The 20,226-nt window shown below is 45.7% G+C and overlaps 1 protein-coding gene across 1 annotated transcript in view; it reads right to left on the reverse strand.

Moving 5' to 3' along the window:
• Positions 1-8,183: 8,183 nt before the first annotated feature.
• ZCCHC7 (zinc finger CCHC-type containing 7) overlaps positions 8,184-20,226 on the reverse strand; it is a 266,507-nt gene continuing 254,464 nt past the window's right edge. The window contains exons 8-9 of the mRNA XM_027105491.1: positions 18,450-18,622; positions 8,184-8,355 (exon numbers count right to left, since the gene is read on the reverse strand). Coding sequence (XP_026961292.1) covers positions 8,199-8,355; positions 18,450-18,622 — 330 coding nt within the window. The 3' untranslated portion in view covers positions 8,184-8,198. The remainder of the gene's footprint in view (positions 8,356-18,449; positions 18,623-20,226) is intronic.

A 20,226-nucleotide genomic window follows, 5' to 3' on the forward strand; every position in this document is an offset into this window, starting at 1 on the left:
AATCAAGTTCAAGTTCAATAAGGAATGAACTTAAAGAAGAGTCTTTCTTGGTGTGCAATTATAACTGCATCTATCTTTAGACTCATAATGAAAATATAGCATTAGGAAGAAGGAAAAGACATTGGTGGGAGATGTTCCCAGGAGCTGAATTGGTGGGGAAGGGGTTTACCCAGATTCGCAATAGTAGAGAAGACTGGAAAGGGAAGTAAAGAATTCTAGGCAGAAGTCCCGCCCCGAACGCCGCCACTGCCTGCGCCCGCGTCTCCCTCAGCCGCTCGCCCGCTGGGCGAGGCGGGGATTCCGTTGCTGGGAGCCCAGTTAGAAGAAGTGATACATTTCCTCACCGCCCTCCTGTTCTGTTTGTGAACAACATGCGTTTTACAAGAAGTTAAGTGAAACTAAGGATCCAGTTGGTGGCCACTGAACAGAGCGAAGCTGTGTGGATGAAAGGATCCTGGTGCTGCAGCCAGCAGTCAGTGCTGTGCCTCTGAGGTGGGAGAGCCAACTTCAGGACACTGGTCCACAAGAGACCTCCCAGCTCCACGTAATATCAAACGGTGAAAATCTCCCAGAGATCTCCACCTCAACACCAACACCCAGCTTCACTCAACGACCAGCAAGCTACAGTGCTGGACACCCTATGCCAAACAACTAGCAGGACAGGAACACAACCCCACCCATTAGCAGAGAGGCTGCCTAAAATCATAATAAGTCCACAGACACCCCCAAAACACACCACCAGACGTGGACCTGCCCACCAGAAAGACAAGATCCAGCCTCATCCACCAGAACACAGGCACTAGTCCCCTCCACCAGGAAGCCTACACAACCCACTGAACCAACTTTAGCCACTTGGGACAGACACCAAAAACAACGGGAACTACGAACCTGCAGCCTGCAAAAAGGAGACCCCAAACACAGTAAGATAAGCAAAATGAGAAGACAGAAAAACACACAGCAGTTGAAGGAGCAAGATAAAAACCCACCAGACCTAACAAATGAAGAGGAAATAGGCAGTCTACCTGAAAAAGAATTCGGAATAATGATAGTAAAGATGATCCAAAATCTTGGAATTAGAATAGAGAAAATGCAAGAAACATTTAACAAGGACCTAGAAGAACTAAAGATGAAACAAACAACGATGAACAACACAATAAATGAAATTAAAAATACTCTAGAAGGGATCAATAGCAGACTAACTGAGGCAGAAGAACGGATAAGTGACCTGGAAGATAAAATACTGGAAATGACTATTGCAGAGCAGAATAAAGAAAAAAGAATGAAAAGAACTGAGGACAGTCTCAGAGACCTCTGGGACAACATTAAATGCACCAACATTTGAATTATAGGGGTTCCAGAAGAAGAAGAGAAAAAGAAAGGGACTGAGAAAATATTTGAAGAGATTATAGTTGAAAACTTCCCTAATATGGGAAAGGAAATAGTTAATCCAGTCCAGGAAGCACAGAGAGTCCCATAAAGGATAAATCCAAGTAGAAGCATGCCAAGACACATATTAATCAAACTGTCAAAAATTAAATACAAAGAAAACATATTAAAAGCAGCAAGGGAAAAACAACAAATAACACAAAAGGGAATCCCCATAAGGTTAACAGCTGATCTTTCAGCAGAAACTTTGCAAGCCAGAAGGGACTGGCAGGACATATTTAAAGTGATGAAGGAGAAAAACCTACAACCAAGATTACTCTACCCAGCAAGGATCTCATTTAGATTTGATGGAGAAATTAAAACCTTTACAGACAAGCAAAAGCTGAGAGAGTTCAGCACCACCAGACCAGCTTTACAACAAATGCTAAAGGAACTTCTCTAGGCAAGAAACACAAGAGAAGGAAAAGACCTATAATAACAAACCCAAAACAATTAAGAAAATGGGAATAGGAACGTATATATCGATAATTACCTTAAATGTAAATGGATTAAATACTCCCACCAAAAGACACAGACTGGCTGAATGGATATAAAAACAAGACCCATATGTATGCTGTCTACAAGAGACCCACTTCAGACCTAGAGACACACACAGACTGAAAGTGAGGAGATGGAAAAAGATATTCCATGAAAATGGAAACCAAAAGAAAGCTGGAGTAGCAATTCTCATATCAGACAAAATAGACTTTAAAATAAAGACTATTAGAAGAGACAAAGAAGGACACTACATAATGATCAAGGGATCGATCCAAGAAGAAGATATAACAATTGTAAATATTTATGCACCCAACATAGGAACCTCAATACATAAGGCAAATACTAACAGCCATAAAAGGGGAAATCAACAGTAACACATTCAGAGTAGGGGACTTTAACACCCCACTTTCACCAATGGACAGATCATCCAAAATGAAAATAAATAAGGAAACACAAGCTTTAAATGATACATTAAACAAGATGGACTTAATTGATATTTATAGGACATTCCATCCAAAAACAACAGAATACACATTTTTCTCAAGTGCTCATGGAACATTCTCCAGGATAGATCATATCTTGGGTCACAAATCAAGCCTTGGTAAATTTAAGAAAATTGAAATTGTATCAAGTATCTTTTCCAACCACAACGCTATGAGACTAGATATCAATTACAGGAAAAGATCTGTAAAAAATACAAACACATGGAGGATAAACAATACACTACTTAATAACGAAGTGATCACTGAAGAAATCAAAGAGGAAATCAAAAAATATCTAGAAACAAATGACAATGTAGACACGACGACCCAAAACCTATGGGATGCAGCAAAAGCAGTTCTAAGAGGGAAGTTTATAGCAATACAATCCTACCTTAAGAAACAGGGAACATCTCAAATAAACAACCTAACCTTGCACCTCAAGCAATTAGAGAAAGAAGAAAAAAAAAAACCCAAAGCTAGCAGAAGGAAAGAAATCATAAAAATCCGATCAGAAATAAATGAAAAAGAAATGAAGGAAACAATAGCAAAGATCAATAAAACTAAAAGCTGGTTCTTTGAGAAGATAAACAAAATAGATAAACCATTAGCCAGACTCATCAAGAAAAAAAGGGAGAAAACTCAAACCAATACAATTAGAAATGAAAAAGGAGAAGTAACAACTGACACTGCAGAAATACAAAAGATCATGAGAGATTACTACAAGTAACTCTATGCCAATAAAATGGACAATCTGGAAGAAATGGACAAATTCTTAGAAATGCACAACCTGCCAAGACTGAATCAGGAAGAAATAGAAAATATGAACAGACCAATCACAAGCACTGAAATTCAAACTGTGATTAAAAATCTTCCAACAAACAGAAGTCCAGGACCAGATGGCTTCACAGGCGAATTCTATCAAACATTTAGAGAAAAGCTAACACCTATCCTTCTCAAACTCTTCCAAAATATAGCAGAGGGAGGAACACTCCCAAATTCCTTCTACGAGGCCACCATCACCTTGATACCAAAACCAGACAAGGATTTCACAAAGAAAGAAAACTACAGGCCAGTATCACTGATGAACATAGATGCAAAAATCCTCAACAAAATACTAGCAAACAGAATCAAACAGCACATTAAAAGGATCATACACCATGATCAAGTGGGGTTTATTCCAGGAATGCAAGGATTCTTCAATATTCGCAAATCAATCAGTGTGATACACCATATTAACAAATTGAAGGAGAAAAACCATATGATCATCTCAATAGATGCAGAGAAAGCTTTTGACAAAATTCAACACCCATTTATGATAAAAACCCTCCAGAAAGTAGGCAGAGAGGGAACTTTCCTCAACATAATAAAGGCCATATATGACAAACCCACAGCCAACATCATCCTCAATGGTGAAAAACTGAAAGCATTTCCACTAAGATCAGGAAAAAGACAAGGTTGCCCACTCTCACCACTCTTATTCAACATAGTTTTGGAATTTTTAGCCACAGCAATCAGAGAAGAAAAGGAAATAAAAGGAATCCAAATCAGAAAAGAAGAAGTAAAGCTGTCATTGTTTGCAGATGACATGATACTATATATAGAGAATCCTAAAGATGCTACCAGAAAACTACTAGAGCTAATCAATGAATTTGGTAAAGTAGCAGGATACAAAATTAATGCACAGAAATCTCTGGGATTCCTATACACTAATGATGAAAAATCTGAAAGTGAAATCAAGAAAAGACTCCCATTTACCACTGCAACAAAAAGAATAAAATATCTAGAAATAAACCTACCTAAGGAGACAAAAGACCTGTATGCAGAAAATTATATGACACTGATGAAAGAAATTAAAGATGATACAAATAGATGGAGAGATATACCATATTCTTGAATTGGAAGAATCAACATTGTGAAAATGACTCTACTACCCAAAGCAATCTACAGATTCAATGCAATCCCTATCAAACTACCACTGGCACTTTTCACAGAACTAGAACAAAAAGTTTCACAATTTGTATGGAAACACAAAAGACCCCGAATAGCCAAAGCAATCTTGAGAACGAAAAACGGAGCTGGAAGAATCAGGCTCCCTGACTTCAGACTATACTACAAGGCTACAGTAATCAAGACAGTATGGTACTGGCACAAAAACAGAAATATAGATCAATGGAACAGGATAGAAAGCCCAGAGATAAACCCATGCACATATGGTCACCTTATCTTTGATAAAGGAGGCAGGAATGTACAGTGGAGAAAGGACAGCCTCTTCAATAAGTGGTGCTGGGAAAACTGGACAGGTACATGTAAAAGTATGAGATTAGATCACTCCCTAACACCATACACAAAAATAAGCTCAAAATGGATTAAAGACCTAAATGTAAGGCCAGAAACTATCAAACTCTTAGAGGAAAACATAGGCAGAACACTCTATGACATAAATCACAGCAAGATCCTTTTTGACCCACCTCCTAGAGAAATGGAAATAAAAACAAAAATAAACAAATGGGACATAATGAAACTTCAAAGCTTTTGCACAGCAAAGGAAACCATAAACAAGACCAAAAGACAACCCTCAAAATGGGAGAAAATATTTGCAAATGAAGCAACTGACAAAGGATTAATCTCCAAAATTTACAAGCAGCTCATGCAGCTCAATAACAAAAAAACAAACGACCCAATCCAAAAATGGGCAGAAGACCTAAATAGACATTTCTCCAAAGAAGATATACAGACTGCCAACAAACACATGAAAGAATGCTCAACATCATTAATCCTTAGAGAAATGCAAATCAAAACTACAATGAGGGTTTCCCTGGTGGCGCAGTGGTTGAGAGTCCACCTGCCGATGCAGGGGACGTGGGTTCGTGCCCCGGTTCGGGAAGATCCCACATGCCGCGGAGCGGCTAGGCCCGTGAGCCATGGCCGCTGAGCCTGCACGTCCGGAGCCTGTGCTCTACAACGGGAGAGGCCACAACAGTGAGAGGCCCACGTAACGCAAAAAACAAAAAACAAAAACAAAAAAAACTACAATGAGATATCATCTCACACCAGTCAGAATGGCCATCATCAAAATATCTAGAAACAATAAATGCTGGAGAGGATGTGGAGAAAAGGGAACACTCTTGCACTGCTGGTGGGAATGTGAATTGGCACAGCCACTATGGAGAACAGTATGGAGGTTCCTTAAAAAACTACAAATAGGACTACCATATGACCCAGCAATCCCACTACTGGGCATATACCCTGAGAAAACCATAATTCAAAAAGAGTCATGTACCAAAATGTTCATTGAAGCTCTATTTACAATAGCCTGGAGATGGAAACAACCTAAGTGTCCATCATCAGATGAATGGATAAAGAAGATGTGGCACATATATACAATGGAATATTACTCAGCCATAAAAAGAAATGAAATTGAGCTATTTGTAATGAGGTGGATGGACCTAGAGTCTGTCATACAGAGTGACGTAAGTCAGAAAGAGAAAGACAAATACCGTATGCTAACACATATATATGGAATTTAAGAAAAAAAATGTCATGAAGAACCTAGGGGTAAGACAGGAATAAAGACACAGACCTACTAGAGAATGGACTTGAGGATATGGGGAGGCGGAAGGGTAAGCTGTGACAAAGTGAGAGAGTGGCATGGACATATATACACTACCAAACATTAAATAGATAGCTAGTGGGAAGCAGCCGCATAGCACAGGGAGATCAGCTCGGTGCTTTGTGACCACCTAGAGGGGTGGGATAGGGAGGATGGGAGGGAAGGAGACACCAGAGGGAAGAGATATGGGAACATATGTATAACTGATTCACTTTGTTATAAAGCGGAAACTAACACACCATTGTAAAGCAATTATACTCCAATAAAGATGTAAAAAAAATTTTTTTAAATCCATAGAATTAAGTAAAATATCTATAAAAGTAGAAGTAAAAAAATAAAATAAAAGTATATAAAAAAAAAGAATTCTACTCCAATGCAGGAGTATGATGTCTCCAAAAAGCAATGAGACTTGCAGGTCCACGTGGCTCTATGAAGAGCTAAACAAGATGCACCAAATAGTGACAAGTGAGAAAATGGACTCAGAATAACCTGCACACGCTGACCGTTGTGGGCAACATCAGGTATCAGAAGGTCTGACGAGGGATGGGTCTGGCTGGGTGTGCTGCCTGGAGAGCCAAGTGAACAGCATCATAGCTTCCTTAAACCTGATATCATGGCTTGACTGGGCAGTGGTTGAGGTCAGCAGGGTGGGTGGACGAAAGAGACAATTCAGGAGGACCCAAGGCCCATGTGTCTTGGGGAGGCAGAGAGGCCTTTCAGACAGGTTTCCCACAAGGGTTGGTGTGGCAAAGGGCCTGCTGGGGAAGAAGTGAGCGCTCCATTGCTGCAGGTGTGGGAGTGCATGCCCGACAAAAACACCTGGGGATGTTTCCCATTTCTGTGATCTTTTGGGATTCAGTCCTCCAGCTCCTGAAGTCCCTGGTTGGGAGCTATCTGCTCCTGGACACATGAGAAGGCTTGAACAAGCTCCTCCTGAATAAGCCTTCAGAATTCAGTCCCTGTTCCCTCTGCCTGGTAGGGGTGAACCTCTGCCTAGCAGCACAGGGAACACCCAGGAAGCAGGGCTTGGCTGCTTAGCTGGTTCCCCTATAGAAAACCTGGCTCTAGACCTAGGCTGCTCTGGGTGACCAGGACAGAATCACAGAACATCTGAGCTGGAGCAGTCCGTACCTCTAACCTTGCTGCTCCCCATACAGAGGATCCTGAGGCCCAGAGCGGGGATGACTTGCCTGGGGACACACAGCTAGTCTGGAACTCAGGTCTCCTGCCTCTGTTCTGGGCCTTTCTCTGCACCAGTTGCTCTTCTAGCACCTGGCAGTCGTCAGGAGGTGCTTCCTTCTTAGTTCAAAGCAGAAAAAAGCGGCTGCAGGGCAGGGGATCAGAGGGCAGACCAGGCCAATGGTCCCACGTGGCCCACGGGGTTAGAGGTGTCCCATGAGCAGCTCGGCTGGGGCATCCCTCTGCTACATGGAGAACATGCTGATAGGCCTACCCCGTCACTGCCTCCTTGTTTCTTGTATGGGATAAACTGTTTGGCCTTTGGACAAGATTATTTTTGCACAAAACAGGATTGTTATCACTTAATTGAAAATAATTACCCAATGCAAATTGAGTTCAACTTGTCTAGCTGAAAATAAAAAGTGAATATTTTGGGCGGTTTCACTGCTGCAAAGGCAGGTATTTAGCCCTGGGAAATCTCAGGGCCTCTCTTGAATGGCCCCCATGGCCGGGAAGACTAATTCACCCCCTTGTCCAAATCAGGGCTTGTTCGAATGTGTCTGTAATGGAGGAGGTGTTCTGACGGAGACGGAGGCCCATGGGTTGCTGAGTGTGGTAGGGATGCATGTAATCCCGCTTCGTGGTTCAGCCCCTGAGGGGCTTATCCTGAGAAACACAGGCCCCGGTCTCCTTCAGAAACAAAGAAAAAGAAAGGGTCAGGGGCAAGGAGAGGGAGCTGATGACGTAAGTCTAATGTGGGAGGTCACTTCCTGTCCTTTTCCCCTGTGTCCTCCAGCCCAGGCACTGCACCTTCAAACACCCAGAAACCTGAACCCAATATCTGAACCCTCTGAGACTCTCTGTCAGTCTCGCCCACATGCCCAGTTGACCACCAGCTCCATCTGCTTGCTTACGTATTCCTTGGCTTTGTTCACTTCCTCCCATCCTCACTGTATCAGTTACCGCTGTTGCAGCAATGCTGCCTAACAAACAGCCACAAATTCTCAGTGGCCTACAGTAATAGGTAGTTCTTTCTCATGGTTCTGCAGCTCCACTGACCTAAGCTGGGCTGGTCCATGAGTCCACAAGTGGGAGGGGTGGCTCTGCTCCTTGTGTCTCCCATCCTCCAGGATCAGCGGGCTAGCTGGGCACATCCTTCTCCTGGTGATGGAAGATGCACAACATGGCAAGTGGAAACATGGGAGGCCTCTTAAGGTCAAGTCTCAGAACTGGTATCCTGTCACTCCTGCCCTATTCCATTGACCAAAGTAAGTTACAAGACTAAGCCCAAAAAAGTCTAGGGCTAGGAGAGTACACTCCTGCCATGATGAGGCTGAGGCCAGAGTGTGGGTGAGGAAGGGTGAAGGCTACTAATCTAGTTCTGACCCTCCCACTAGAATCTCCCCTTCTGGTTTCACCCCCTCTAGTCTGTTCTCCACAGAGTAGTTGCTCCTTCTACAATGCAAACCTGACTATGTCACTTTTCAGCTTAGAATCCTGAAAAATCCTTCCCTCTTCTTTTCTGAGAATAATTGAAATTCAATTGAAAAATTTCTGTCTTTAACACTATCCTAAGTGTCCTATGAAATACGTCAACTGCACAACTGTCATGGTGGCCCTTCAGACTGAGCTGCCTGGGCTCTCTTCCCTTCCAGGGGCAGCCTGGCTGTTCACGCTTGTGTATGGCAGTGCAGAAACACGACGCAGCGGTACATGGGAGCAGCGGTACAGCAGCTGCAGGATGGGGCACCCTTTATGTGTGGTTGCACAGGAAGGTCACAGTACAGCACCAGGCTCAGGGGAGGGACTGTTATTCTCTTCCAAAACCCAAGCACGAATCCACCCAGAGGTAAATTTTCCCACAAAATCCACCTGTGCTCAGTGAAGCTGTACAGACAAGTACTACTCAGGATGAGACCTGCAGACCAGCACTGGTCTGAGAATTCTTGGTTAAATGTCCATGAAGGAATAAGGAGTTTGCACCAGAATGTACATCACTGTGTCACTAGGCTCACAGTTTAGTTCAGCTGACTTTTTCATAGCAAGACTTTCTCAATGAAGGAAGCAGTGATTGACTCTCTGGTGTAAGCTCCTTATCTCGTGTGGACTGGTAAATTAATAATTTGTGGCTCAGCCACTTTGAGATTGCTCAGCTCTCCTTTGCTTCTGGACACATGGACCTGAGGTGCCGAAGCAACTCTGAATGGCACCCCAGAGTAAAATTATAAGACACTGGGCAAAAGCTAGTAGTTAAAAAATTAATACAGTGCTGTAATAAAAAAGGGAAGCTACTTCAATATAACAACAGATGGTTGCCTAAATAAACTACCTATGCTCCCTTAATGAAGTCAACTGCACTCATAATAGTTTGGGGACTTTATAACAGGATGACAAAGGCTGAGGATATAACAGTAAGTTTTTTTAAAAAGCATGACACAAAAGGGTGTGAGCAGTCCGCTATGTAATGTGTAGATTAGGTAAATGTGCACACATTCATGTAGCCTGAAGGAACTGCGTGAAAATAGGCAGAGTGCATATGTTAGCATGGTGTGATTATACCCATTTCTTCTTTCTTTTTGAAACTTCTGAAACATAGTTCTGTTACTTCATAATGAAAAAAAAAATTCACACTTATTGATAAAATATTTCCAAGACCCCTTCTGTTGGTATCTTCTATTTCATTGTCTCCTTGGTTCCCAATATTAAAACATTAAAAAACTGTTAATTCAGAAACATAAAACTCAGAATTTCTGATCACTCAGACTGGATTCTCATTTGTCCGTTCGTTCATTCATTCATCATTCATCATTCATTCAACAAACATTTCCTGAGGACTCACGAGCGCCCTTCAGCATTGTGTTGCGACAGCATCATGTCCCTGCCTCTGGGACGGCTGGCCAGGGCTCACCCTTGCACTCTCCGTGATTCACTTAACAAACATTTGCCCACTTTGCCCTGTGCCCTGGCCTGGGCTGGCACTGGGGGACAGAGGCATGTCCGGCCAGGGGAGAAGACAGATCAAACCCAGGAAACGTCTCTTCTTCAGAAACGTCAGTTAAAAGCTTAAAAACCTAATACATGCTCATAATAAATTCAAACAATATGAAACCAAACCCACTTCCTAGATATAAGCAAGAGGAATAGTTTCGTATGTATCCTTCAGATTTCTTTCTATGAATATATAAAGACCTATTTCTTATATATATAAAGAATGCACACATTCCCAAACATCTATATTCATGTCTACATAAACAGTAGTCTTATTTTCATTTGTTCAAAAAATGGCTCTTAGAACGTGTTCAGTTCTGCAGCTTCAATGCTTATTGTTCTGAAACAAAGCATACAAATGTGCAAAGTGTTGGGCGACCACAGAGGATGAGTGACTGGTGCCAGGACGCGGTGGCCCTGGTGGTGGCCGTGAATGTGAGATCTTCACAGCAATCCTGAGAGGTCTGCCCGCCCTGAAGCCTGAGCTCTCTGCTGCCCGCTTGCCCAGCCAGGCTTCACTGAGCTGGCCGCTGAACATGGTAGGATTTTGCCGTACGGAGAGGTGGGAGGAAGAAATGCCGGGGAAAGAACGGCAGTGGTGAAGGCCTAGAGGTGGATGACGAGGGTGGCCCCTTCGTGGTGTAGACCCTCATCAAACAACTGCGAGCAGATGCACAGACCCAGGTCCTCATCTACGGCTCATCTTTTTCTCTGTCTTCCTTCCAAAGCCCTCCGACCCAGTGGTCCCAAACTTGTCCCTCCAGCATCAGAAACCAGGGGGTGGCCTTGTTGGGAAAAGAGGGCTGGTTTGCATTGCTGGTTATTGGGGTCTCAGCTCATTACAAGAGCAAATGTACTTAAACATTAGGAAAGAGCTGCATTTACAAAGCCCTTGTTGTTTACACAGTGAGGAGAAATTAATTCATGACAAGGTAGAAAGTGGGGTTTGGGGGGCTCCACTGTCCTCTGACTGCTAAACGTTGGCTGGTGGGCAAGCCTGGCATGTGGTCACTTCCACTTTGACAGCTGGTCTTACAAAATGGGGACCCTTTCATTGTGAGAATTCCCCTAATGCTAATCTGGATAATTAAAAAAAAAAACAAAACCAAGCAAAATACCCAACAGAAATTCAGAAGGAACTGCTGCTGATCTATACAAATACGCCAGGCACATTTCTACATTATATTTGGGTCACACTCCTGAAATGACTGGCTCAGGGTCTCTCTAGGTGACAGGGGGCAGGGTCTCTTCTGTGGTCCTCCTGGTCAGGGCTGCTCTGAAGTGAGCAGGCCAAGCCTGGGACACCTGCCAGGTCCCTTACGTGTTTGGTTCACATCGCTTAACCCACCCACCTTCCCCTTCCTTGTCAACTCTCTACCCTTTTCTGGGCCTCAGTGTTGTCCTCTGTAAATCGGGGTAAGGGGGACATAAAAGGTCATACAAAATGAAATAGAATGAGGAGGGGAATCTCTAAGAATCCTTTCCAATCTGATTTTATAAAAACAAACAAGGAGAAAACAGATCAGCCAAGAACACCAGAGCCAGCCTGGGTTCAAGGCCACAACCCAATACCTTGTCCTGAGATCTTCTTGCCCCATCCCCCGGTGTCTATCTTCTTTGGTTCCCAAACTTTAAGTTCCCTATCAGTTCCCTCCTCCCCTCCTCACACACACAGACCCACAGAGCCTAGCCCTCCATCTGTGCCTGGCCCACCCATCTGTATCCCCAAAGTACAGTGACTTGGGACCTCGGCCACATCACCTGGACCCCTGACTCCACCTCTGCATCCCCCCGTTCTCCCCTGCACCCCACAGCTAGCACTGCTGCCTGACCCGCCTCCCCCCACCCCGCTCTGAGATCACTGACAACACAGATCACTCGACCTGCCATGCTAGGATCCTTCCTGGAATCAGCACAACAGATAGCTCCATCTGCAGACCTGTACTGTCCCTCATCCCTTCCCAGCACCCTCCATGCCCCAGCCCCACCTTCCCACCTGAAATCATCCCCCACTGGCCTCCGAGCCTGTGAACGAGAATTTCTGAGACACTCTAACTCCACCATTCGTTCTTTGAGCCTTTGAGCCTTAGTAGAGGAGCCACCTCTCAGGGGAAGCCTTCCCTGATTCCATGCACACTTCCAACCCAAGTCAAACTGACCCTTCTGCCCCAGCCTCTTGCAGATCCACAGACTCTGTATCAGTCACCTGTGTACCTATCATATTAACTTCCAGCCTTTTTCCACTGCACCTCAAAATACTTTTAAAAACTGACGTATAACTTACATAAAGTGCAGTTACATCTCAACACATTTTTTCATATGCATACACCTGTGTATGGGTTTGGGATAGAGATGGGTAGGTAGAGGTACAAGCTGGAAAGCTAGAAGACTCTCTGTGGGTCTGTGTGTGTTGGGGAGGGGGTGCTACCTGTAGGTAACTTAGATGCTGGAGGCCAAAGAAAGGAGACACGTGGCCAGCAGCCTGGGATGGAGTCAAGAGATCTCGGGATTAGATTCTTGATCAGGATCAAGGTCAATGAATTTTCATATAGGTGAGAGATCATGCTGAATGTGCAACTTTAAAAATCTTAATAACTTAATGGCTTCTTCTTGCTCAGTTGAATTGATTGCTATCATTTACTTCTTCATTCTCCCACTGTCAAACATTGCCAATAACTACAACTATAAAGAATACTCTGTGGACATCTTAGCTGATAATTCTTTAAGGCCATTCCTGGTTAATCTATAGGGTAGGGTCCTAGAAGTGGAGATACTGGGCCAGAGGAATAACCCTTGTAAGGCTCTTTACACATATGGCCAAAGAGCTACATGGAATGTATTAGTCTGTTTGGGCTGCCATAACAAAATGCCACAGACTGGGTGGCTTAAAACAGCAGAAATTAATTTCCTCACAGTTCTGGAGGATGGAAGTCCAAGATCAAGGTGCTGGCAGGGTTGGATTCCTCTGAGGCCTCTTTCCTTGGCTTGTAGACGGTGGCCCTCTTGCTGCCTCTTCACAGGGTCATCCCTCTGTGCATGTGCCCCCTGATGTTTTGTCTGTCCTAATTTCCTTTTTTTATAAGGACACCAGTCATATTGGATTAAGGCCCATCCTAATGGCCTCATTTTAACCTAATTACTTCTATAAAGGCTGTATCTACAGACACAGTCACATTCTGAGGTACTAGGGGTTAGTGCTTCAACATTTGGGGCAGGGGCACAGTTCATCCCATAACAGAATTCTTCCTCAGAGGTTGGAAATGTCCTCTGGTGTCCTGTGGCTTGGTTGTGGCCCTCTCGTTTCCTTCCAAAGTGAAGATGTATTTTAGTGTGAAGCCCTCTCCATGTCTCTCAGCCTTACCCGTTTCCCTTTCTTCAAGTCTCTCATCCCATTACTGTCCACAGCTGTCAATCAATCTAAAGCAGAGATTCTCAACCTCTGATGCACACTGGAATCTGAGAGCTTAAAAAACTATCCCGGTGTCTGGGTTCCAACCCAGCAGATTCGGATGTCGGTCTGGGGGTACAGCCTGGATGTGTGGAACTTTAAAGCTCTTCAGGTGGCTCAGTGTTTTGCCAAGGTGAGAACTTCCAGTCTCTGGTCTCTCTTCTTTGCTTTTGCAAAGTATGAGACAGGGCACAGGGGCTGTTTAATTACCATCTTTCAAAGTTAATTAAAGCTCCACATTCTGAAGTCTGTTTTTAACTCCCCTAAACAAGTTCATTTTAAAGCGTGGTGGTAATTTGGCTCTTTTGTTAAAATTAAGTCCTTAAAGTAAACATTAAAAGACAAAATGGAAAACCACTGGGCATAGAAAATCCACCCTGGATTTAATAGAGTCTCTTAAGTCGTGGACTGGAGTGAGACTCTTGCCGCTCAATGCAGGTGGGGGAGCTTGCTATACGTCGTGGTCCTTGAGGCTTATGTTCTGTGTAAGCTTTTAAAGGAAGAGGATAACAGCTAATTTTCATGAGAGCCCTGCTTCTGTGGTGGGGTGATTAGAAAACTGTTAAGTCTGGGCTCCTCTAAGTTTCACACCCCAACTCTCAATGTTTGAAACAAAGTTTTAAAAGATTCTACCCAGGGGTGAATCTCACAGACACAGTGAACTAAAGAAGCCAGAGACAAAAGAGTCCATATTGGATGATTCCATTTATACGAGGTTGAAGTACAGGTGAAACTAATCGACAGTGACAGGAATCAGACCTTGATTGCCTCTGATGTGTGTGTTTGTTGGAGAAGAGTCAGACCCTGAACACTCTTCCGAAGCCTTGGTGATGGACAGATGGGCACACGGCTCAGCCGGTTTGGGGGAAGACGTCTGTGATACTGGCTCCCCTTCAAACCATGGCTTTCGCAAGTGGCGCAGGGTCCGTCATTGGCAGGACGGAGTCACAGCCCCAGCCCCAGGCCCGGGTGCAGTCTGGCCTCCGCTTGCTTGCTCTGCTCCTCCAAGCTGCTCTTCTACCCTCAGCTCTACACAGGATGCCAGCTGTGCTCCTTCTGTCCTGCACCTTTGTACACGCTGTCCCTCCTGCCTGAGATGACCCGCCCAATCTTGTTCCCCTGGGATTTGGTCATCCTTCATATCACAGCAGGAAAGTCATTCTTCTGCCTCTAGGCATGGCATTAATCACACCTTTTACTTGTCACTATTTGTTTTTGCCATTAGACTGGTGCTCTTTTAGGGACAGTACTGTCTCTATTTTCAATGCTGGGCATGATGACGGGCACCGAGTAGAGGCTTTAAACAGTGTTTGTCATTGAACTGTGTTAGTTTAGAATGGGAAGCGGAGAGCTGTAGACAAAATGTCTTTTGTTAAAGCTATCTATCTACTCATAACAATATTTGAAACCAGATGGAGAAACGTGATTCAACCGACTCTGGGTGGGTGGGGATCTGCGGGCACAGGCATGGCCCGTCCCTAGCTCCAGAGTGGGCAGCAGAATGGCTCTGCAAAACAGAGGGACAAAAATTTGACACTGGGATGGGACAGTGCTGGAGGAATGGAGGGAAGAGATGGCGAGAAGGCAGAGAGAATGGGTAGAAGGAACTGCAAGGACAGCGGGAACAATGCGTTGTGTCACGTGACACCTCCCTGCAGCCCTGAAATCTTCACTGAAGTTCCCCAAACTCACAAAATGTTTAACGGGAGTGTATTTGTGAGTGTGTGAATGTATGTGTGTGACACAAGTGTGTGCATGCGTGTGTGAATATGTATATATGTGTGAGAGCATGTGTGTGTGTCAGCGTGCATGTCTAGGTATGTAGGAGTGTGGCTAGCATGTACATGTGTGGGTGTATGTATATGTGAGCATGTGTGAATGTGTGCATATGAGTGGGAATACGTGTGTAAGTGTGTGCCTGTGGGTGCATGTGAACATGTGGGACTGTGTATGTGAGCAAGTATGTGCATGTGTGCACGTGTTTGTGGGCTGAGAAAGGTAGTGGGTTTCCTGCCTGGATTGCTTCAGGAGTGATGCTGAGGCACCATGAGGCAGTCAGCTTTGCATCTCTCAGCAATCATGGTAAGCACAGAGCATGGCACTGGAGCCGAACCTGTGAGGGCCAATAGCCCCCAGCTGAGATCTGAGTCACACATTTAATGAGTCACTAGTTTCATCAAGAAAGCCAGTCTTGGTTGCTGGGCAGTGCCTGCCTGGAACTCTATGCTGAAGAGTGAAGCCTTCTGAGACTCCAAGGGAAAGGAGATCATGATTGATTAGCAATGTCTGCCCTGGCTCTGACGGGCACGGTGGCAGCCTGCATCCTGGCCTCTAATGGGCGCCAAGCGAAGTGCTTGGCTTTTGGGATACAAAGATGAACCTGACATAGTACCTGCCCTCGAGGGGCTCCCAGTCTTCTGTGGGAGACTGAGAAAGTAAATAGACAATTGAAAGTACAATAGATGTAGGCTAGGTGAGGAGGTTGAGAGGCACAGCTGAGACATTGATGGTGCCTGGAGCAGAAGGGGAGGTTTCCTCATGGAATATCTGACCAGGCTGACAGGGTTGAAGAAGCAAAGGAAGGAGGGCATTAACAGCAGAAGACACAGGATGAGCAAATTCTTGCAGGAATGAAAATGTGGGGGTATCTGGGGGGCAGAACAAAGGGGTGTGGCAGGAGATGGGGAGGGCAGGGAGTCCGGAGCTGACCTGGGCGGGGGGCTGAGTGCTGTTGCCTAGGAGGTAGTCCCTAACAGAGTTGCCTAAGCCAGATACAAAGGAGGCCCACTCTCAGCCCAGAGGACAGCTCCACATGGGGCCTGGGCATCCCAACACATCCCTCCCTGACCGAGGGAAGCCTTCTCTGTTCCCATTTTCCCGGCTGCAGACCATGGGAACCAAGCCCCATGGATCCTGGTGTTGTATATGCTGTGAGCTGCTGCAGGCGTGGGACAAAAAGCCACAGATAATTTGCATCGGATGGAGAGCACATTTTCAGTTTCCCTGTCTCACAAATTGCAAATTTCACTTTCACAGCCCTTCTTTCCCCCATCACAACCACCCTGGTTTCTCCACAGCTCCTCAGAAGTCTGTTGTCACAGAGACACCCCAGGTTTCCTCTGTGGTGTTTCTGCCTCACCAGCCTCCAGGGCTCCGTAGAGCTCAACACCTGGTCTTTGACGTCCCCTTCTCCAAACCTCCTCCAAACGCTGGCCCCATGGCCCATTCTGGCTCATGGAGAGAGTCCCACACTGGGAGGCAGGCGCCTGGACTCCAGTCCTGGCTCTGCCCCTAACTCAGTGCAGGATATGAAGCTCTTTATGGGCCTCAGTTTCCCCATATGTACCATACAGGTTTCTAGATTTGATAATTTCTGAAGGTCCTCCAGCTTGTAGAATGGTGGCTTTCTGATTTGACAGCTTCTTTGTCATGGAAACCCCGAGATGATCTTTTATAGCAAGTGCTGGGACTTGTGTTGGCCCCTGATGGTCCAGGAACTTGAGGCCTTTGAGGTATCTACCCCATGTTCCCTGGATCTACTGCTGCTTCGCCCTTCCTTTCTAATTTTTTCCCTGTCCTCTGGGTCTAGTTCCTGTATCTTCATGTTCATTTGTTCCCTGACTCCTGGTAATGACTGTGTGGGGCAGTGTGACTTAGGAGGTGCTCAGTTCGCTGTACTAAAAGAGCTCCTGGCTGGCGGGGAGGTAGGTCTCTTCTCCCTCCTGCCCTCTGGCTCCATGCCACAGCCCAGCTCATGGCTACACCCAGAGCTTCTTGCAAACAGCTGCCTGGAGGGAACAACATTGTTGAGATTCAATATTTAAACACGAAACACATTTTTTAACTCACTCCTAACATGTTGATGTTTTCAGAGATGCTTTCTGTTTTCTGTTGTCAAAGTGTGGCAGAGGGAGACAGAAGGGGCTGAGGGAGAGGGCCCCAAAGCCTAGGCCTGGCTCTTCCTCTGACTTGAGGAATGACCATGGGCAAGCCTTTTCCCTGTGCTGGCCTCGGTTTCCCCATCTGTAAAGTGGGGGTGAAGTCGGGTGGGCCAGAGTAAACTAGACAATCTTTCAGGCCTTTGCAGCTCTGACATCCACCAGAACTTCAAGAATCCTGCCGTGGCCGAGATCTCCCCATCCCTTGCAAGATGGTGCTGCATGCATAGCCTGGCTTGCTGATGGTAAGGGAAGGCCCATGAGAAGTCAAGAACCCCCTGGAGCATAGACAGGCAGGCTTCAGAGGCCAGGTCTGTGGTGGGTTGGCAGGGGAATCCAGAGTGACCCAGGAGGGCAATGTTGAGGCAATGAAACCAGAAAACTCCCCTGAGCAGCTAAGCGCAAGAGGGTTGCCATGCAAATCACCAGGAAGAAATGATTAACTGGGTGTAGGCACAGAAGAGAAGTGGTTGGTGACCCATGACTTGTCCAGGACGATGGTGGATCCCCTGGGCCCCCCGAGGCTCCATGCGGGTAGGCGTGGAGGACGAGGTGGGGTGTGAAAGGAGGCTGAGGCAGAGGCGGGTTTGACAAGCTCTCCTCCCAGAAAGATTACCCAGGCGAAGCTGGCTGGGGAGAGGAGGCTGGTGGAGGAAGGGTGAGAAAGGCATGCAGATGGTTTCCATTTCGGGGAGGTTCCAACCTCTGATGCCTCACTTCGGGGTAGGGGAGGGGTGTGGAGAGGAGGAAGAAGCAGGGACTTTTCTGAGCGACATTTATAGTATCTAGGGTTATCAGAATTCATAGACCCTCTGCAGGGGCTCCCTCCTGGTGCCTGGTCCCACTCTCAGGGGATGTTTGAATCTCCTCTGGTTGCTCACCTCCAAGGACCTCGAGCCCACTGCATCCCAGGTGGTCTGTCCCACTGTTGGAAACTCCAGTCAGGAAGGGCTTCTTGGCACCAAGTCCAAGTCTGCATCTCTGGCTGCATCAGCGTTTGGCACAATATACTCCATAGAGGTTTGGCTTGGTTCTGGTCTGTGGAGACTTTTACCTAGGAAGCAGGAATAAATAATGTAAAATGATTACCAAGGTACAGAAGTTATCTGGCAGGCCTGGTACCATGTTCTAGGGATTAGGGTTTTGCCAAGTTTCTGCCTCAGTTTCCCTCTTTGAGATAAAGACCACTGTGCTGGTTAATTCTGTATACCTACTTGGCTAGGTAATGGCACCCAGCTGTTTGGTCAAATACTAGTCTACATGTTGCAGGGGAGGTGGTCTGTAGATGTAATTAACATCTACAACAAATTGACTGCCAGTAAAGGACACTCCCCTCCACAGTGTGGGGAGGCCTCATGCTATTAGCTGATAGACCTTCAGGGTAAAAACTGAGGTTTCCTGAAGAAGGAGGGATTCTGCTTCAAAACTGTAAGACAGAAGTCCTGCCTGAGTTTCCAGCCTGCTGGCTGCCCTACACATTCTGGACTTGCCATCCCCAACAGCTGTGTGGGCTTAAATACATCTTTTTCTTTCTGTATACATATCCTACTGGTTTTGTTTCTCTGGAGAACCCTGACTGATGCCACCAAGCACCACCCTCTGTGCAAAGGCAGATAAAGAACACTTAAGTCCTTAGAAGAGCAATGTCCAAAAGGACTAATATATATTTTTTAATTTAAAAAATTTTTATTATAAATTTATTTATTTTTGGCTGCGTTGGGTCTTCGTTGCTGCACGTGGGCTTTCTCTGGTGGCTGCGAGCAGGGGCTACTCTTCATTGCGGTGCACGGGCTTCTCACCGTGGTGGCTTCTCTTGTTGCAGAGCACGAGCTCTAGGCTGACGGGCTTCAGTAGTTATGGAACGCGGGCTCAGTAGTTGTGACTCGAGGGCTCAAGAGTGCAGGCTCAGGAGTTGTGGTGCACGGGCTTAGTTGCTCCGTGGCATGTGGGATCTTCCTGGACCAGGGCTCGAACCCGTGTCCCCTGCATTGGCAGGCAGATTCTTAACCACTGTGCCACCAGGGTAGTCCCAGGACTAATATCATTAAAAGTGCTAATTTGTGTGGTGCTGTGTTAATCTAAACCCGTCTCTGAGGGTGCCATCCATTTCCCTACTCAAAATCCGTGATGGGGCTTCCCTGGTGGCGCAGTGGTTGAGAGTCTGCCTGCCGCAAGGGGACACGGGTTCATGCCCCGGTCCGGGAAGATCCCACATGCCGCGGAGCGGCTAGGCCCGTGAGCCATGGCCGCTGAGCCTGCGTGTCTGGAGCCTGTGCTCCGCAACTGGAGAGGCCACAACGGTGAGAGGCCCGCGTACCACAAAAAAAAAAAAAAAAAAAAAAATCCGTGATGGTTCCCTATTGCTACCACTGCCATGGTGTTAGCTACTGTTTATGAAGCATTTCTATTTATCAGACACTAAGCAAGTAATATATATAATTCATATGTATTAGATACTTTAATTCTTGCAGGAGAGAGGGTATTATCTCCATGTTTATGGATGAGGAAAATGAAACACAGAGGACCACACTCCTTGGCCTGAAATTTGGAGCCTTCAGTGATCTTGCTCCAATTTACCTCCCTCTACTCCCTTTCATGTTATCCATGGTCAAGGCTAATGAACTAGGCCCTCTTACTTAAGTGTGCTCTAGATTTTCC

The sequence above is a fragment of the Aethalodelphis obliquidens genome, unplaced genomic scaffold, assembly GCF_003676395.1.
Source record: "Aethalodelphis obliquidens isolate GAN/ISIS:26980383/991018 unplaced genomic scaffold, ASM367639v1 scaffold7, whole genome shotgun sequence".
NCBI lineage: Eukaryota > Metazoa > Chordata > Mammalia > Artiodactyla > Delphinidae > Aethalodelphis > Aethalodelphis obliquidens.